Here is a 19,227-nt window from a genome sequence, read left to right as displayed (position 1 = left end):
CGTCACTCGCCTGTCACTGACTTGAGAGCCAATTGCGGGCGGGCGCGTTTATATAAATATTTTATTCTATCTTTTCATGTGACAACACTGAAGAAATGACACTTTGCTACAATGTAAAGTAGTGAGTGTACAGCTTGTATAACAGTGTAAATTTACTGTCCCCTCAAAATAACTCAACACACAGCCATTAATGTCTAAACCGCAGGCAAAAAAATTGAGTACACCCCTAAGTGAAAATGTCCAAATTGGGCCCAATTAGACATTTTCCCTCCCTGATGTCATGTGACTCGTTAGTTTAAGCAGGTCTGAGGTGTGAATGGGGAGCAGTTGTGTTAAATTTGGTGTTATCGCTCTCACTCTCTCATACTGGTCACTGGAAGTTCAAAATGGCACCTCATAGCAAAGAACTCTCTGAGGATCTGAAAAAAGAATTGTTGCTCTACATAAAGATGGCCTAGGCTATAAGAAGATTGCCAAGACCCTGAAACTGAGCTGCAGCACGGTGGCCAAGACCATACAGTGGTTTAACAGGACAGGGTCCACTCAGAACAGGCCTTGCCATGGTCCACCAAAGAAGTTGAGTGCACGTGCTTAGCGTCATATCCAGAGGTTGTCTTTGGGAAATAAACGTATGAGTGCTGCCAGCATGGCTGCAGAGGGTGAAGGGGTGGGGGGTCAGCCTGTCAGTGCTCAGACCATACGCCGCACACTGCATCAAATTGGTCTGCATGGCTGTCATCCCAGAAGGAAGCCTCTTCTAAAGATGATGCACAAGAAAGCCTGCAAACAGTTTGCTGAAGACAAGCAGACTAAGGACATGGATTACTGGAACCATGTACTGTGCTCTGATGAGACCAAGATAAACGTATTTGGATCAGATGGTGTCAGGCGCGTGTGGCGACAACCAGGGGAGGAGTACAAAGACAAGTGTGTCTTGTCTACAGTCAAGCATGATGGTGGGAGTGTCATGGTCTGGGGCTGCATGAGTGCTGCCGACACTGGGGAGCTACAGTTCATTGAGGGAACCATGAATGCCAACATGTACTGTGACATACTGAAGCAGAGCATGATCCCCTCCCTTCAGAGACTGGGCCGCAGGGCAGTATTCCAACAAAATGACCCCAAACACCTCCAAGATGACCACTGCCTTGCTAATGAAGCTGAGGGTAAAGGTGATGGACTGGCCAAGCATGTCTCCAGAGCATCTCATTAGGGTTTAAATATATATATATATATATATATACATATATACACACACACATATATATATATATATATATATATATATATATATATATATATATACATATACATATACATATACATATACATATATACAAATATATATATATAATTTTTATTTTTTGCAGAGACCCTAGAGAATAGAATGGTGGGCGTTGCAATATTTTATGTCACACTGTATTTGCTCAGTGGTCTTTCGTATGCAATTTTTTTTGGGAAGAAATACACTTTAATGAATTAAAAAAAAAAAAAAAATTAGGCAGTAAAGTTATCCCAATTTTTGTATAATGGGAAGGATGATGTTTTTCCGAGAATCGTGATCTTTATTCTAAGCAAAAAAATTGTGATTCTCATTTTATCCAGAATTTTTCAGCACTATTTTATCTCCTCAATTATTATAAACGTATTAATAAATGATCGCCCCTTCTGTATTCAGTATTCACTCCTCACCACACCTCTTTGTTTCTTGCCATTATGTCTCCTCTGTACAATGTTCTCTGCAATTACTTGATTTAGACGAAGCGCTGTTTGACCAAGCGTATAAAAACCTCACCAAGTTCCGAGTCGCAGGACTGAATGCTCCTCACCAACAGGTAAGTCATCAACTGATTAATACTTTTTGGAATTTTTTTTTAATTCTCTCATCGTAACTAGAAAAGTTAAGGTTTGAGCAAATAACAAAAACATGCTTAAACAAATATTTAAAGCTGAGCTTAAGACTTGGTTCACATTAGCGCGACTTGTCAGGCGACTTGTCAGCATCGCGGTCCATTGACCGCTACAGGACCCGTTCTAATAGGAGCGACACAAGTCGCTCCGACTTAGAAAAAGTGTCCTGTACTACTTCAGGGCGACCTCGGAGCGACTTGCGTAGACGTCCATTATGTGAAGTCCCTGCAAGTCGCTCCGAAGTCGCGGTGCACGGGACTGACAAGTCGCCTCCCGAAGTCGTGCAGAGTCGTGTCGCCCCAGTGTGAACCGACTCTTAGTATGAAAGCCGTTCTTCAGCCTGTTTGAAAAAAAATAAATTCAAAAGTCAGCAGCTACAAATAATGCAATTGCTGACTTTTAATAAAAGGACACTTACCTGTCCAAGGATCCAGCACCATCTTAATCTGGGCCAGTTCTTCGCCAGTCTTCAGGTCCCCGGCATGTTTACTGTGGGAAACTGCGACTCCTTGCGGCTTCACACTGCCCTGTGTGATTGGTCCCACAACCTCCTGGGACCTGTGATGTGCCCCAAGAGGATATAGGCAAGGAGTGTGGGCAACTTCTGCTGGAATCACCGACCTGCCAAAACTAGATACCTGCTTCCCACCCACCCAAAAAAAAGTCCAGAAGTGTTAGAGGAGGGGGGAGGAGGGCTTAAAGCTGAACTTTCCTTTTAGACTCTTGCAGTGCCCCCCCCCCCTTTCCTCTTTGCAAGAGTTAAATACTTATTAGGTCTAGGTGAAGATAAATTTACCTGTAATACTCGAATTCAGTGATGGTGAACCTTGGCACCCCAGATGTTTTGGAACTACATTTTCCATGATGCTTAACTACACTGCAGAGTGCATGAGCATCATAGGAATTGTTGTTCCAAAAGATCTGGGGTGCCAAGGTTCGCCATCACTGCCCTAATCCTTACTCCCCATGCAGACACTCTGGGTTGTGGGGGGGTGGTGGTGGTCTTCCTTACCCTCACGTAAAATGCATGACTGTATTGTGGTGTAATGACATCAAAGTTGGATCACTGGACCGAGCGCCTTAGAAGAAAGGTTTTGGGACTGGTCAAGAGCATAGTAGAAACCTGTAAGAGAGAGGAATAAGGTTTTCGGGGGACTGGTCAAGAGCATAGTAGAAACCTGTAAGAATGAGGAATAAGGTTTTGGAGGACTGGTCAAGAGCATAGTAGAAACCTGTAAGAGAGAGGAATAAGGTTTTTGGGGGACTGGTCAAGAGCATAGTAGAAACCTGTAAGAGAGAAGAATAGGGTTTTCGGGGGACTGGTCAAGAGCATAGTAGAAACCTGTAAGAGAGAGGAATAAGGTTTTCGGGGGACTGGTCAAGAGCATAGTAGAAACCTGTAAGAGAGAAGAATAGGGTTTTCGGGGGACTGGTCAAGAGCATAGTAGAAACCTGTAAGAGAGAGGAATAAGGTTTTCTGGGGACTGGTCAAGAGCATAGTAGAAACCTCTAAGAGAGAGGAATAAGGTTTTTCGGGGGACTGGTCAAGAGCATAGTAGAAACCTGTAAGAGAAAGGAATAAGGTTTCCGGGGGACTGGTCAAGAGCATAGTAGAAACCTGTAAGAGAGGGGAATAAGGTTTTCAGGGGACTGGTCATGAGCATAGTAGAAACCTGTAAGAGAGAGGAATAAGGTTTTCGGGGGACTGGTCAAGAGCATAGTAGAAACCTGTAAGAGATAGAAATAAGGTTTTCGGGGGACTGGTCAAGAGCATAGTAGAAACCTGTAAGAGAGAAGAATAGGGTTTTCGGGGGACTGGTCAAGAGCCTAGTAGAAACCTGTAAGAGAGAGGAATAAGGTTTTCGGGGGACTGGTCAAGAGCATAGTAGAAACCTGTAAGAGAGAGGAATACGTTTTTCGGAGCACTGATCAAGAGCATAGTATAAACCTGTAAGAGAGAGGAATAAGGTTTTTGGGGGACTGGTCAAGAGCATAGTAGAAACCTCTAAGAGAGAGGAATAAGGTTTTTCGGGGGACTGGTCAAGAGCATAGTAAAAACCTGTAAGAGATATAAATAAGGTTTTCGTGGGACTGGTCAAGAGCATAGTAGAAACCTGTAAGAGAGGGGAATAAGGTTTTCAGGGGACTGGTCAAGAGCATAGCAGAAACCTGTAAGAGAGAGGAATAAGGTTTTCGGGGGACTGGTCAAGAGCATAGTAGAAACCTGTAAGAGAGAGGAAAAATAAAAAAATTAAATAATGAATTAATGAATTATTAAATAAATAAAATCTGTCTTTACAATAACTTTTTTGTGATCTTTGATGGATTAAGTCACCTCTCATGGCTTTCCAGGACGTCCTACTCCATTCAACCCCCCCCCCCCCAAAAAAAAAAATTAAATAATTAATTAATTATTAAATAAATAAAATCTGTCTTTACAATAACTTTTTTTGTGATTTATGATGGATTAAGTCACCTGTCATGGCTTTTGAGGACTTCCTACTCCATTCACCCCCCCCCCCCAAAAAATAAATAAATTAATTAATTAATTTATTAATTAATAAAAAAATACAATTTGTCTTTACAATAACTTTTTTGTGATTTATGATGGATTAAGTCACCTCTCGTGGCTTTTCAGGACTTCCTACTCCATTCAACCCCCCCCCAAAAAAAATAATAAATTAAATAATTAATTAATTATTAAATAAATAAAATCTGTCCTTACAACAACTTTTTTGTGATTTATGATGGATTAAGTCACCTCTCGTGGCTTTCCAGGACTTCCTACTCCATTCAACCCCCCCCCCCCAAAAAAAAAAATAATAAATTAAATAATTAATTAATTATTAAATAAATAAAATCTGTCCTTACAACAACTTTTTTGTGATTTATGATGGATTAAGTCACCTCTCATGGCTTTCCAGGATGTCCTACTCCATCCAACCCCCCCCCCAATTAATAAATAAATAAATAAATTAATTCATTAATTAATTAATTAATACATAAAGAAATACAATTTGTCTTTACAATAACTTTTTTGTGATTTATGATGGATTAAGTCAACTCTCATGGCTTTCCAGGGCTTCCTACTCCATTCAACCCCCCCCCCCCCTCAGAAAAAAAATAATAATAATAATAATAATAAATTGAATGAATAATTAATTAATTAATTATTAAATAAATAAAATCTGTCTTTACAATAACTTTTTTTGTGATTTATGATGGATTAAGTCACCTCTCATGGCTTTCCAGGACTTCCTACTCCATTCAACCCCCCCCCCCCCCACCAAAAAATGATAATAAATAAATAAATTAATTAATTAATAAATAAAAAAAATACAATTTGTCTTTACAATAACTTTTTTTTGTGATTTATGATGGATTAAGTCACGTCTTGTGGCTTTCCAGGACTTCCTACTCCATTCAACCCCCCCCCCCCCAAAAAAAAATAAATTAAATAATTAATTAATTATTAAATAAATAAAATCTGTCCTTACAACTTTTTTGTGATTTATGATGGATTAAGTCACCTCTCATGGCTTTCCAGGATGTCCTACTCCATCCAACCCCCCCCCCCCCAATAAATAAATAAATAAATAAATAAATGAATGAATGAATTAATTAATTAATACATAAAAAAATACAATTTGTCTTTACAATAACTTTTTTGTGATTTATGATGGATTAAGTCAACTCTCATGGCTTTCCAGGGCTTCCTACTCCATTCAACCCCCCCCCCCTCAGAAAAAAAATAATAATAATAATAATAATAATAAATTGAATGAATAATTAATTAATTAATTATTAAATAAATAAAATCTGTCTTTACAATAACTTTTTTTGTGATTTATGATGGATTAAGTCACCTCTCATGGCTTTCCAGGACTTCCTACTCCATTCAACCCCCCCCCCCACCAAAAAAATGATAATAAATAAATAAATGAATTAATTAATAAATAAAAAAAATACAATTTGTCTTTACAATAACTTTTTTTGTGATTTATGATGGATTAAGTCACGTCTTGTGGCTTTCCAGGACTTCCTACTCCATTCAACCCCCCCCCCCAAAAAAAAAATAATTAATTAATTATTAAATAAATAAAATCTGTCTTTACAATAATTTTTTTGTGATTTATGATGGAGTAAGTCACCTCTCATGGCTTTCCAGGACTTCCTATTCCATTCACCCCCCCCCCCCCCACCCCAAAAAAAAAAAAAAATAATAATAAATAAATTAATTAATTAATAAATAAATAAATAAAATCTGTCTTTACAATAACTTTTTTTGTTTCATTGCTAATCATTTCTCATATTTTATTGTGATGCAGAAGGAGGATGCCAGATTTCCTGAAGCTATGTATGTTGCTTTCTCTTGCATGTGGTAAGTTTAATATATTTTATTGTGTATCATGCCAACAAGTTTCACATACTAGAAACAAGGCAAGATATGGGGATGAAATGAAATAAATAAATAATGTAAAGAAAAGTAAAAAAAATAAATAATCATATACAGTTTCTCACAAAATGAGTACACCCCTCACATTTTTGTAAATATTTTATTCTATCATTTCATGTGACAGTGGTTTAGACATTAATGGCTGTGTGTTGAGATATTTTGATGAGGGGACAGCAAATTTACACTGTTATACAAGCTGTACACTCACTACTTTACATTGTAGCAAAGTGTCATTTCTTCAGTGTTGTCACATGAAAAGATAGAATAAAATATTTACAAAAATGTCAGGGGTGTACTTACTTTTTGAGACACTGTGTATGTGGGTGCCATTAACCACTTTACCTCCGGAGGATTTTGCTGTCTTACGTCCAGGCCACTTTTGCGATTCGGCACTGTGCGACTTTACCTGACAATTGCGCGGTCATGCAACGCCGTACCCAAACGAAATTTACATCCTTTTTTTCCCACAAACAGAGCTTTTTTTTTGGTGGCATTTGATCACCTGTGCGATTTTCATTTTTTGCGATATTAATAAAAAAAAACGCGAAATAATAACAATATTTTTCTACTTTGACAGTTAAAAAATATCCAATATATTCAATTTTTGTCATATATTTAGGCCAAAATGTATTTAGCTACATGTCTTTGACAAAAAAATTCTCAATGAGCGTATTTTTAACCACTTTAAGACCGGAAGATTTTACCCCATTCCTGACCGGGCTATATTTTGCGTTTCGGCACTGCGTTATTTTAACTGACAATTGCGCAGCCGTGCGACGCTGTACCCAAACAAAATTTACGTCCTTTTTTTCCCACAAATAGAGCGTTCTTTTGGTGGTATTTGATCACCTCTGCGATTTTTACTTTTTGCGCTATAAACAAAAAAAGAGCGTAAATTTTGAAAAAATAACAATATTTTTCACATTTTTTTATATGAAATTCCCCCCCCCCAAAAAAAATGTAAAAATCTAAATTTTTTTTACATTTTTGGCCAATTTGTTTTCTGCTACCTATGTTTGGTAAAAAAAATCACAATAAGCGTATTTTGATTGGTTTGCGCAAAAGTTATTGCGTTTACTAACTAAGGGAAAGATTTATGTCAATTGTGGTTTTTTTTTTTAACGAGTAATGGCGGCGATCTGCGATTTTTTTTGCGGGACTGCGACATTGCGGTGGACAGATCGGACCCTTGACTGACATTTTTGACACTTTTGGGGGTACCAGTGACATTACTACAGTAATCAGTGCTATATATATGCACTGTTACTGTAAAAATTACACTGGCAGGGAAGGGGTTCATTTTATTGGAGAGGGAGGGGTTAATGTATGCCTGGTGCTTACTAACATGTGTGGGGGGAGGTGACTGAGTGACACAGGGACAGATCGCATGTTCAGCTATGCTGAATCCTGTAATCTGTCCCTGTCTGTCACTTAGGAGATCCGCCCACTTTGTTTACACAGGCGGGCGGATCTCCAGACTCAATTCCCCGACGATCGGGGAAGAGCGGTGGCGATCGCCGCTGCTCCTCCCCTGGCCCGACTCCCGCTGTGACTGAAAACAGCGGGAGCGAGCCTCCGGCGGCGCGCGAGTGTCGCCCACAAGAGGAGGAGTCCAGCGACGTAGGTCTACGTCGCGGAACGGAATCGAGCCACTTTGCCGCAGTACAGTCCCAGTGACTGGTCGGCAAGTGGTTAATGACCAGGCCATTTTTTGCAATACGGCACTGCGGTAATTTAACTGACAATTGCGCGGTCGTGCGACGCTGTACCCAAATAAAATTGATGAACTATTTAGCCCACAAACAGAGCTTTCTTTTGTTGATATTTGATCACCTGTGCGATTTTTATTTTTTGTGTTATAAAGAAAAAAAAAGCAACAATTCTGAAAAAAGCAAAAACAATATTTTTCACTTTCTGCTATATAACATCCCCCCCCCCAAAAAAAAAATAGGGCGATTTGTATTCTGCCACATGTTTTTGGTAAAATAAAAACCCAATAAGCGTATTTTGATAGGTTTGTGCAAAAGTTATGTCATTTTTATTTTATTTACTAGTAATGGGGGCGATCAGCGATTTTTAGCGGGACTGCGACATTGCGGCGGACAGATCGGACCCCAGCTGGCGAGGCTGCTTTGGGGACACTGCGCTGGCGAGCCTGCATTGGAGACACTGCGCTGGCGAGGCTGCATTGGGGACACTGCGCTGGCGAGCCTGCATTGGAGACACTGAGCTGGCGAGGCTGCGTTGGGGACACTGCGCTGGCGAGGCTGCATTGGGGACACCGCGCTGGCGAGGCTGCATTGGTGACATTTTTGACACTTTTGTGTCATGTCAAAAATGATCAAAATTTATAGTAATTTATAGTATGAAAATAAAAAATAAAACAAATAATAATAATAATAATATAAAAAAATTTAACGTGCTCCCATCCCTTTGCACTCGCGGGCAGAAGCAAACGCATATGAAAGTCTTGCATGCTTATGTAAACGGTGTTCGCACCACACATGTGAAGTATCACCCCGAACGTTAGAGCGAGAGCAATAATTCTAGTGCTAGACCTCCTCTATAACTCTAAACAGGTACCCCGTCTATGGAGATTTTTAAGTACCATAGTTTGACGTGTGACATGCAAGGTATCTATTTACTTGGCGTAACATAATTTTTCATATCATCAAAAAAAAAAATTGGGGTATTTATTATGTTTTTTTTTCCAATTCATTTAAATGCATTTTTTTTTTAAAATGCTGTGCTAATACCATATGACATAAAAAGTTGCAACGATCGTCATTTTATTCCCTAAGGTCTCTGCTAGAAAAAAATATATATATCTATAATGTTTGGGGGTTCTAAGTAATTTTCTAGCAAAAAAAAAAAATACTGATTTAAACTTTTAAACAAAAAGTGGTAGAAAAATTAAGTTACGTACTTGGTTGGCAATTAACCTATTCATGAATCTCTGCTATTTGTTTTCAATTGTTTTCAATTGTAACGGACTGTATCAAACCCCATTTATTCTTCTGTACCTTTTCTCTATATAAAAATTCAATAAAAATGATTGAAACTAAAAAATGGAAGAAAAGGCTTGGTCTTCAAGTGGTTAATATGATATTTTTATAATATTTTCTATATTTCCAAATTATTAATTGTATCATATTATTTATTATTCTAGGATGCTGCAGAGCCAGTTCTTGTGGCAGAACATTTGTAACAGTTTTCTTACAGAATGATGGGATTGGCCTATTAAAATCGGAATTCCTGGGGCTACATATCACCACATACAGTTCCCGAACAAGAGTATCTGTCTGGATAGAGAATGTTAGCTATTACAACGAACAGATCAAAAAAGTTTCAACCAGCTACACTAAAGTCACCATTCCTTCATCCATGGAACTGTCGGGAGTAGCTACTTCCAAGAAAGTGATCCTCATCAAGTCTGACAAAGACATTTCCGTTATGTCCATAAACAAAAAAGGGCTGAGCTCCGATACTAGCATTGTGTACCCTGTGAATGAGCTTGGAACGGAGTATTACATAGTGACTCCTTCAGAAAATGAAGGGTTAGGTGTACGATCAGGATTAAGGCTTCTAGGGTTAGGGTTAGAGAAAGTGTTAGGAAAAAAGTCTTCAAAAAAGTCGGGAAAAGAGCCAGGGAAAGAGTCGGGAAAAGAGTCAGAGAAAGAGTCAGGCAAAGGGACAGGGAAAGAGTCGGGAAAAGAGTCAGAGAAAGAGTCGGGAAAAGAGTCAGAGAAAGAGTCAGGCAAAGGGAAAGGGAAAGAGTCAGGAAAAGAGTCAGAGAAAGCGTCGGGAAAAGAGTCAGGGAAAGAGTCAGGCAAAGGGTACGGGAAAGAGTCAGGAAAAGGGTCAGGGAAAGAGTCAGGAAAATTGTCAGGGAAAGAGTCAGGAAAAGAGTCAGAGAAAGAGATGGGAAAAGTGTCAGGGAAAGAGTCGGGAAAAGGGTCAGGGAGCGAGAGTCGGGAAAAGGGTCAGGGAAAGAGTCGGGAAAAGGGTCATGGAGAGAGTCAGGAAAAGAGTCGGGAAAAGAGCCAGGAAAAAGAGTCGGGAAAAAAGTCAGGGAAACAGTCGGGAAAAGGGTCAGGGAAAGAGTCGGGAAAAGGGTCAGGGAGCGAGAGTCGGGAAAAGGGTCAGGGAAAGAGTCGGGAAAAGGGTCAGGGAAAGAGTCAGGAAAAGGGTCATGGAGAGAGTCAGGAAAAGAGTGGGGAAAAGAGCCAGGAAAAAGAGTCAGGAAAAGAGTCAGGAAAAAAGTCAGAGAAAGAGTCGGGAAAAGGGTTAGAGAGAGAGTCAGAAAAAGGGTCAGGGAAAAAGTCGGGAAAAGGGTCAGGGAAAGAGTCGGGAAAAGGGTCAGGGAGCGAGAGTCGGGAAAAGGGTCAGGGAAAGAGTCGGGAAAAGGGTCGTGGAGAGAGTCAGGAAAAGAGTCGGGAAAAGAGCCAGGAAAAAGAGTCAGGAAAAGTGTCGGGAAAAAAGTCAAAGAAAGAGTCGGGAAAAGGGTTAGAGAGAGAGTCAGAAAAAGGGTCAGGGAAACAGTCAGGAAAAGGGTCAGGGAAAGAGTCGGGAAAAGGGTCAGGGAGCGAGAGTCGGGAAACGAGTCAGGAAAAGAGTCAGGGAAAAGAGTCAGGAAAAAAGCCGGGGAAAGTGTTAGGGTTAGGGTTAGGGTTGGGGTTAGAGTCAGGATTAGAGTTAGGCTTAACTGGTGGATTTAAGGAGTTTGCGGTGGTGAGTACAGAGGAGTCCACCACTGTGGATATCTACCTAGCCGTAACGGTCATTTACAGAGGTGAGAAATATGGGCCAAAGAAGGTTCTCACTGTTAGTTTGTCCTCTTACACTGCTATCCAAATACAAAGTACAAAGGATCTCTCAAGCACCAGGATCGTATCTCAGAAACCTGTGGCCGTGTTGAGTGGCCACTCCTGCATAGGGGCTAAGTTGTCTTGCAACCACATCTACGAGCAGCTGACGCCGGTTACTAGCTGGGGTACAAACTTTATTGTCACACCTACTCTAAAAACGGTTCTTGACACAGCTTACATTGTAGCTTCACAGAGAACAACTGTTCAATACTATTCAGACCTAGGATCAGAAAAACGATTCAAGTCAACTCTCGATGCTGGAGAACTGTTAAAGATTAATGTTGGACCACTGAAACCCATTAATATCTCGGCCAGTGCAGGAATCGAAGTGCTTTTCTATGGAAAAGGCATGGCAGGGCTGATCGGAAAGGTTTTTATGGCAGTTCCACCAGTTAACAAATACTGCTCTTCCTACAGTATACCAACTATTAGTACTTACCTGAATTATGCCGTGATAATTGCGATAACCTCTGACGCTCCACACATGCTATTTAACAGTGGCAAACTTTTAGGTGTGACTTGGAATAAAATACCAGGAACAGTATATTCTTGGACAACAGTAGAATTAGGTCTTTCCCTACAACTGTCTGTGGTCTCTGCCTCTTCACCCTTCTTGCTGTTGTGTTATGGGTTCTCGTTGACTACTATTAGCAGTTACGGATCCATCGGTACATGCACAGATGGTAAGTTTGCCTTGATTTTTCTTATACTATACCATTTGGATTTCATATTTACAGTCATATATGCACAAAAATTAATATTTTTAAATGCCGGTGCAAAAATTAACTAAATGTCCATGTGCCACCAAAACGTGTCTCCAACATGTTAATTACAACTTATATTGCATCAAAGTTCTTCTCCTCCAAATTCAAATATGTGCCCAACTGTGACCAGTGAAGTGCTCCACCGCCTTCCAAACAAACTGCTTGCCTATGTGTTTGACATACTGTGAAGTAAGGTATGTTTGCACCTTGCCCTTTAATTAGGGCTGGCAACCTTGTTTTCACCAGATGTATTAATCTTCACTCATCCGTATGCAGTCATTCACTCCTTCAGCAATGGTTACTCAACAAAACAGCCCTCATAGTGCAGCCTGCTCCAGAAACCATTCCCCTTCTATTAAAGTAGCCTATAAAGTGCACTAAATCCAGTGCACAAACAATAATCACTCCTTTAACCACTTAACCCCCCCAGAAGATTTTACCCCCTTCCTGACCAGGGCCTATTTTGCGATTCGGCACTGCGTGACTTTAACGGACAATTGCGCGGACGTGCGACGCTGTACCTAAATTAATTTGGCGTCCTTTTTTTCCCACAAACAGAGCTTTCTTTCGGTGGTATTTGATCACCTCTGCGATTTTTTTTATCATGCTCTATAAACAAAAAAAGAGCGTCAATTTTGCAAAAATAACAATATTTTTCACATTTTTTTATATGAAATTCTCCCAAAAAATGTAAAAATCTAAATTTTTAACATTTTAGGCCATTTTTCTTTTTTTACCATATGTTTGGTAAAAAAAATCGCAAAAAGCGTATTTTGATTGGTTTGCGCAAAAGTTATTGCGTTTACTAACAAAGGGAAAGATTTTTGTCATTTTTTTTTTTAACGAGTAATGGCAGCGATCTGCGATTTTTTTTGCGGGACTGCGACATTGGGGCGGACAGATTGGACCCTTGACTGACATTTTTGACACTTTTGGGGTTACCAGTGACATTACTACAGTAATCAGTGCTATACATATGCACTGTTACTGTAGAATGACACTGGCAGGGAAGGGGTTAACTTTTTTTTGAGAGGGAGGGGTTATGTGTGTCCCTGGGGGCGTGATTCTAACTGTGATTGGCTGTGGCTTGAGGTGTAGGAACAGTGATCAACGGTCCTATATAGTAGAACCATATGATCACTATTCATACACAGGGGGAGAATGACAGGCGGCTTGTTTACATTAGCCGCCTGCCTTTCTCCTGCTCTAACGGACGATCGCGAGTGACCGGCGGACATTGGGTCCGCCGGGCACACGCGCGGGGGGGTCCGTGACTGCGCGGGAGCGGGAGCACTCCTCCGGCGGCGCACGCTCACTCCCTAGACCCTCACAGGCTAGCGACGTAGCCCTACGTCGCATTGCCTGTGAGGGGCTGACTGCCGACGTAAATAGTCGTGCGGCGGTCGGCAAGCGGTTAATCAGAGCTGGTAACCTTGTTTTCACCATATGTATTATTTTTCACTCATTCATATGCAGTCATTAACTCCTTCATCAATGGTTACTCAACAACACAGCTCTCATAGTTCAGCATGCTCCAGAAATAACTCCACTTTTACTAAATCCAGTGCACAAAAGATAATCACTCCTTTAATACATGTATTGCCTCCTTCAGCAGAATCATCAGCAACAGTACATGTGAAAAAAACGTACTGGTTTCTGGCTGCACGTGATGACATCATGTGGCCCTATGCTGATGCGTTTCATCAAGTGACTGTGCCTTTTCCTTTGAGAAAGCCATAATCACATGACGAAACGTGTCAGGAGTGGGGCCGCGTGACGTCATCACGCACAGTCAAAAACCAGAAGTAGGCTGTTTTCATATGTACTGATACTGATGATTGTTAGCACAACTGACTTGCTCCTTGTGCTGTTTCTCCCTCTCCCAGTCTGAGTTTTGCTGTACAGGGACTGCCAGAGACCTAAAACAAGTCAAATTAAAAACACAATTATGATTTATAATGAAAATAGCTCTATGCCGTCAGTCAAAACAAGACCTGGAGCTGACTGTGGCTCAGACCATGAGCTTCGATTGGCATAATGCCGGCTTAAATTGAATAAAGTAGGAAACACCACTAGACATTTCAGATATGATCTAAATCGAATCCCTTGTGAATAGTCAGTGGAGGTGACAAACAGATTTAACCCCTTAAGCCCCGGAAGATTTTACCCCCATTCCGACCAGGGGGTATTTTGCGATTCAGCACTGCGTGACTTTAACGGACAATTGCGCGGTCGTGCGACGCTGTACCCAAATGAATTTGACGTCCTTTTTTTCCCACAAACAGAGCTTTCTTTTGGTGGTATTTGATCACCTGTGCGATTTTTATTTTTTGCGCTATAAACAAAAAAAGAGCGTCAATTTTGCAAAAATAACAATATTTTTCACATTTTTTTATATGAAATTCCCCCAAAAAAATTTAAAAATCAAAATTTTTTAACATTTTAGGCCAATTTCTTTTATGCTACATTTGTTTGGTAAAAAAAAAAGCGTATTTTGATTGGTTTATGCAAAAGTTATTGTGTTTACTAACAAAGGGAAAGATCTGCGATTTTTTTTGCGGGACTGCGACATTGCGGCGGACAGATCGGTAAATGGAGGGTCCGATTGATTCTGCCTGAAAAACTGTCAGGTACCTTGGTTGAGGCCGAAGTGCTGGGAGGGCTTCCCTTGCAGCTCGGTGCGGATCACCCCTGGAGGTGAGACAGGAGATGACACGTCCCAAGGAGCACTGGATGCAGGTGAAATCCGGATGGATGGGTGGTATGGTATGGACACCCAGGACCGCTTCCAGGAGATCTAAAGGTGCTCAGTGGAAAAAGACATAAGGTTAATGCCAGGCCGAGGGTCATACACAGTTAATCAGTCCGGAAGTAATGAGCCAAGTGGGAGGTAGCAAAGGGGCAAGACAAGAGAGAGTCCGTGGGATCCAAGCCATGGTCAGTACACAGGAGATCCAGCAGGGGTGTCAGAGCAAAGAGTGGTCAGGCAAGCCGAGGTCGATCAAGGGAAAAGATGCAGATAGGTCAAAGAAGCAAGCCAGGTCAAAACAGGAACACAGCTAAACGGACAGGTCACGGGTACAGTTGCTGACGATAAACCAGCACCGGAGCACACCGGAAGAGCGTCTTATATAGGGCCAGGGTTGGGGAGATGGGCGTGGTGACACACCTGCTCTGCCTCCGGCGTTCTATTGTTGCTGAATGGTGATTCCTTTCCTGACAAAAACATTCTCCCAGAGCAGGAGGTCACAGGCCACCTCAGAGGGCACGTGGTCCGTGGGCCAGCGGTTGGGCACCCCTGCTGTATGCAGTTGGTTATTTTTGGGGGCATGTTGGCATAGACAATGCAAATGAAGGTGACTTCTGTAACGCTGAGCACTCCGGTCCCTGCTTCTGGACCGGAGCGCTCGAGGCGTTCGTTCCAGATCCACTCACCTGTACCCGCTCCGGCTCCCTCCTCCGCTCCCCGCTCACTTGGTTCCCGGCGCGCGCGCCCCCTGCACTATAGGGCGCGCGCACGCCGGCTGTTTGAAATTTAAGGGGCCAGTGCACCAGTAATGGTGCCTGGTCCAAACCTCCCTTCCTGTTTCCTGTGTCATGTTTCCTGTTTCCTGTTTCTTATATAAGCGACCTGCCCCTTCCTGCCCTTTCCGGATCTTTGTTGCCTTAGTGAAAGCGTTATTTGTATTATCCCTTGTCTGTTGCCGAACCCTTTGCTAGCGATTATCGCCTCTGAACCTGTGCTGCCTGCCCTGACCTTTGCTACGTCTGACTATGCCTCTGCCTGTCCCTTTTGTACTACGCCTATATCAGCAGTCAGTGAGGTTGAGCCGCTACCAGAGGACACGACCTGGTAGTTACCGCCGCAGCAAGCCCATCCCGCCTTGCGGCGGGCTCTGGTGAAAACCAGTAACTACTTAGAACCGATCCTCCGGTACGGTCCACGCCAATCCCTCACTGACACAGCGGATCCACTCTCTGCACAGCTCCTGCTACCAGTCCGGACCCTGACAACTTCTCTGTACCTATTACAATTCTTATTAATGTAAAGGTAAAATTAGAGTTGGGGGTAGGCTGAGCTGCTTCATTACCTAGGGAATTAATTAGCCTTAATCATTCTCTGGGTCAGATTCAGACAGAGTTCATTGGGACACAGTTCTTGTTGGCCAAAACTGTTAAAACTAAACCGATATTTTTAAATCACAAAGTCATAATAATAATTGCATTATTATATTTTGTTACAAGTTTTTTTAATCTGTTCAGCAAGAAAAGATATATTCATCATATCAAATGTTTAATCTTCAGGAATACAGGAACCACCTGCCATGGACTCTCCAAAGCCAACCTGCAGTGATGTACGATGTGGAGCCAGAGAAAATTGCCAAATGCTCAATGAATTACCTACTTGTTTGGCGATTTCTGAAGCCAATTGTCATGCAGTCGGTGATCCTCATTATAAGACCTTTGATGGTCGCTTTTATGACTTCCAAGGCACCTGCACCTACACAATTGTCAAGACCTGTGGCAATGACAACAGCCTTACCAATTTTAGTATTGAGGCCAAAAATGAAAATCGAGGCAACACTCGAGTTTCCTACGTCAGTCATGTCACTGTCAAGATCTTATACCCTCAAGATAATCAAAATGTTGTTATAAATGTGGTGAGAAATGACATTGGGTTTGTAAAGGTAAGTAACCAAGCTTATGCATAACCAAAGTGGTCAAACGTTTGCAGACTCCTTACCATGACACATAAATGAGATTGTTGGAAATTCCATTCAAAACCATGGACCATATGGAAATAGCCACCCCTTTACTATAACAGACTCCACTCTTCTGGCAAGACTTCCCACCAGATTTTGAAGAGTGTCTGTGGGAATATTGGATGGCAACATCCTAAAGCCCAGTACACACGCGTCGAAAATTGGCAGGGAATTTTCGTCCAACGTCCGATCTGCCGATTTTCGGCTTGTTAGTATGATGCTTCCGACAACCAACTCTGACTTTTCGGCTGAAAAAAATCTGGTGTGCAAACTATAAAATTTTTGTTGGCCGTCAACAGAACGGCCGATTTTCGTGCAGTCAGTACAGATTTCGACAGGGAAAAATCTGATGAGCAAGTCTGGGCATGCTCAGTGAATAAAGAACACAAAGAAAGCAAACCAACACATGACATCACTTCTGAAGTAGAATTTTGTTGGCCGAGAAAATTCGTGTGCAGTCTAGGCACATTCCAACCAACAAAACCCCACTCTGGACAAAAGACGGACGATCGGTCGGCCGATATTCGTTGCGTGTGTACGGGGCTTTAAGGTGTTTACTAAGGTTGGGGCTATGTGCTGGGCAACCACGTTCCTCCACACCAAACTGGTCAAACCATGCTTTTATGGAGGGGTATCCACACACTTTTGGTGATATATTGTATCAGCATTGGTTTTATTTGGAAAAAAACATACTCTTTTTCTTCTCTTTCTTTTGTGCTAGGTGAATAATAAACGTCAACGGCTCCCTTTAATTCTCAATAATAAAATCCAAATTTTCCAGTCTGGAAATTTCTTGAAAATTGTGACTGAATTCAAATTAAAGGTGCTGTATGACTGGAATTCCATGTTATATGTATACATTTCCAGCAGCTATTTTCAGAATGTGTGTGGAATGTGCGGCAACTACAATGAGGATCCTTCAGATGACTTTGCCAAACCATCTGGCACTCGGGCAACCAGTTCGGCTGATTTTGGCAAAAGTTGGAAAGTGAACGATGGAGATAACTCTTGTTGGCACGATTGCAATGGAGAATGCAAACTCTGCCCACTGGCCTTTAAGAACAGCTTTTTGGATGATCATAAATGTGGTCTTATTTCTGCAGAGGGCGGCCCATTCAACCAGTGTCATGCAACAATAGACCCAACATTTTTTGTAGACAATTGTGTATATGATGTGTGCATGAATGGAGGTTCAAAGAAACTTTTATGTCAGAGTCTGGCAACATACGCCTCCATATGCCAAAGAAATAACATTGAGATTGGGGACTGGAGAGCACTGGCAGGATGTTGTAAGTATTAACTGGACAAAGATTACCTCTTCTTTTTAAATATAACAAGGTTGTTATTACAAACAGGACCCAAAACCTTGGTAATTGTGTATATGTATTGCTTTATAAATCGACACTTTACTCCCTTTGCTTTTTTTTTTATAGCTTGATAACCCTGCAGACACCACAACTTTTATAAGTTGCACAAAAGTATATATATATATATATATATATATATATATATATATACTCTATATTGTCAAACATATTGGGACACCTGCCTTTACACACACATGAACTTTAATGGTATCCCAGTCTTAGTCCGTAGGGTTCAATATTGAGTTGGCCCACCCTTTGCAGCTATAACAGCTTCAACTCTTCTGGGAAGGCTGTCCACAAGGTTTAGGAGTGTCTATGGGAATGTTTGATCATTCTTCCAGAAGCGCATTTGTGAGGTCAGACACTAATGTTGCATGAGAAGGCCTGGCTCACAGTCTGCCCTTTAATTCATCCCAAAGGTGTTCTATCGGGTTGAGCTTAGAACTCTGTGCAGGCCACTCAAGTTCCCCCACCCCAAACTCACTCATCCATGTCTTTATGGACCATGGTTTGTGCACTGGTGCACAGTCATGTTGGAACAGGAAGGGGCCATCCCAAAACCATTCCCACACAGTTGGGAGCATGAAATTGTGTAAAATGTCTTGGTATGCTGATGCCTTAAAAGTTCCCTTCACTGGAACTAAGGGGCCAAGCCCAACCCTTGGAAAACAACCCCACACCATAATCCCCCCTCCACCAAATGATTTGGACCAGTGCACAAACCAAGGTCCATAAAGACATGAATGAGAGAGTTTAACGTGGAGGAACTTGACTGGTCTGCACAGAGTATTGACCTCAACCTGATAGAACACCTTTGAAATGAATTAGAGTGGAGACTGCAAGCCAGACATTCTCTTCAACATCAATGCCTAACCTCACCAATGTGCTTCTGGAAGAAAGATCAAACCTTCCCATAGACACTCCTAAACCTTGTGGACAGCCTTCTCAGAAGAGTTGAAGCTGTTATAGCTGCAAAGGGCGGGCCAACTTAATATTGAACCCTAAGGACTAAGACTGGGATGGCATTAACATTCATGTGTGTGTAAAGACAGGCGTCCCAATACCTTTGGTAATATAGTGTATGTATGTATATATATA

The 19,227-nt window shown here is 41.5% G+C and overlaps 1 protein-coding gene across 1 annotated transcript in view; it reads left to right on the top strand.

Annotated features, from left to right (window-relative positions):
- The window catches only part of LOC309569034 (IgGFc-binding protein-like), a gene marked incomplete at both ends in the record, with an annotated part of 181,502 nt that overhangs the window by 97,596 nt on the left and 64,679 nt on the right, over positions 1-19,227 (top strand). Inside the window, 4 exons of the mRNA XM_082274795.1 lie at positions 6,240-6,292; positions 9,537-11,918; positions 16,305-16,687; positions 17,484-18,051. Coding sequence (XP_082130921.1) covers positions 6,240-6,292; positions 9,537-11,918; positions 16,305-16,687; positions 17,484-18,051 — 3,386 coding nt within the window. The remainder of the gene's footprint in view (positions 1-6,239; positions 6,293-9,536; positions 11,919-16,304; positions 16,688-17,483; positions 18,052-19,227) is intronic.

Source organism: Pelophylax lessonae, assembly GCF_965119305.1.
Source record: "Pelophylax lessonae genome assembly, chromosome: 12".
NCBI classification, from domain to species: domain Eukaryota; kingdom Metazoa; phylum Chordata; class Amphibia; order Anura; family Ranidae; genus Pelophylax; species Pelophylax lessonae.
The sequence above is the reverse complement of the archived record's forward strand: the minus strand, read 5'-3'. Positions and strand labels throughout refer to the sequence as shown.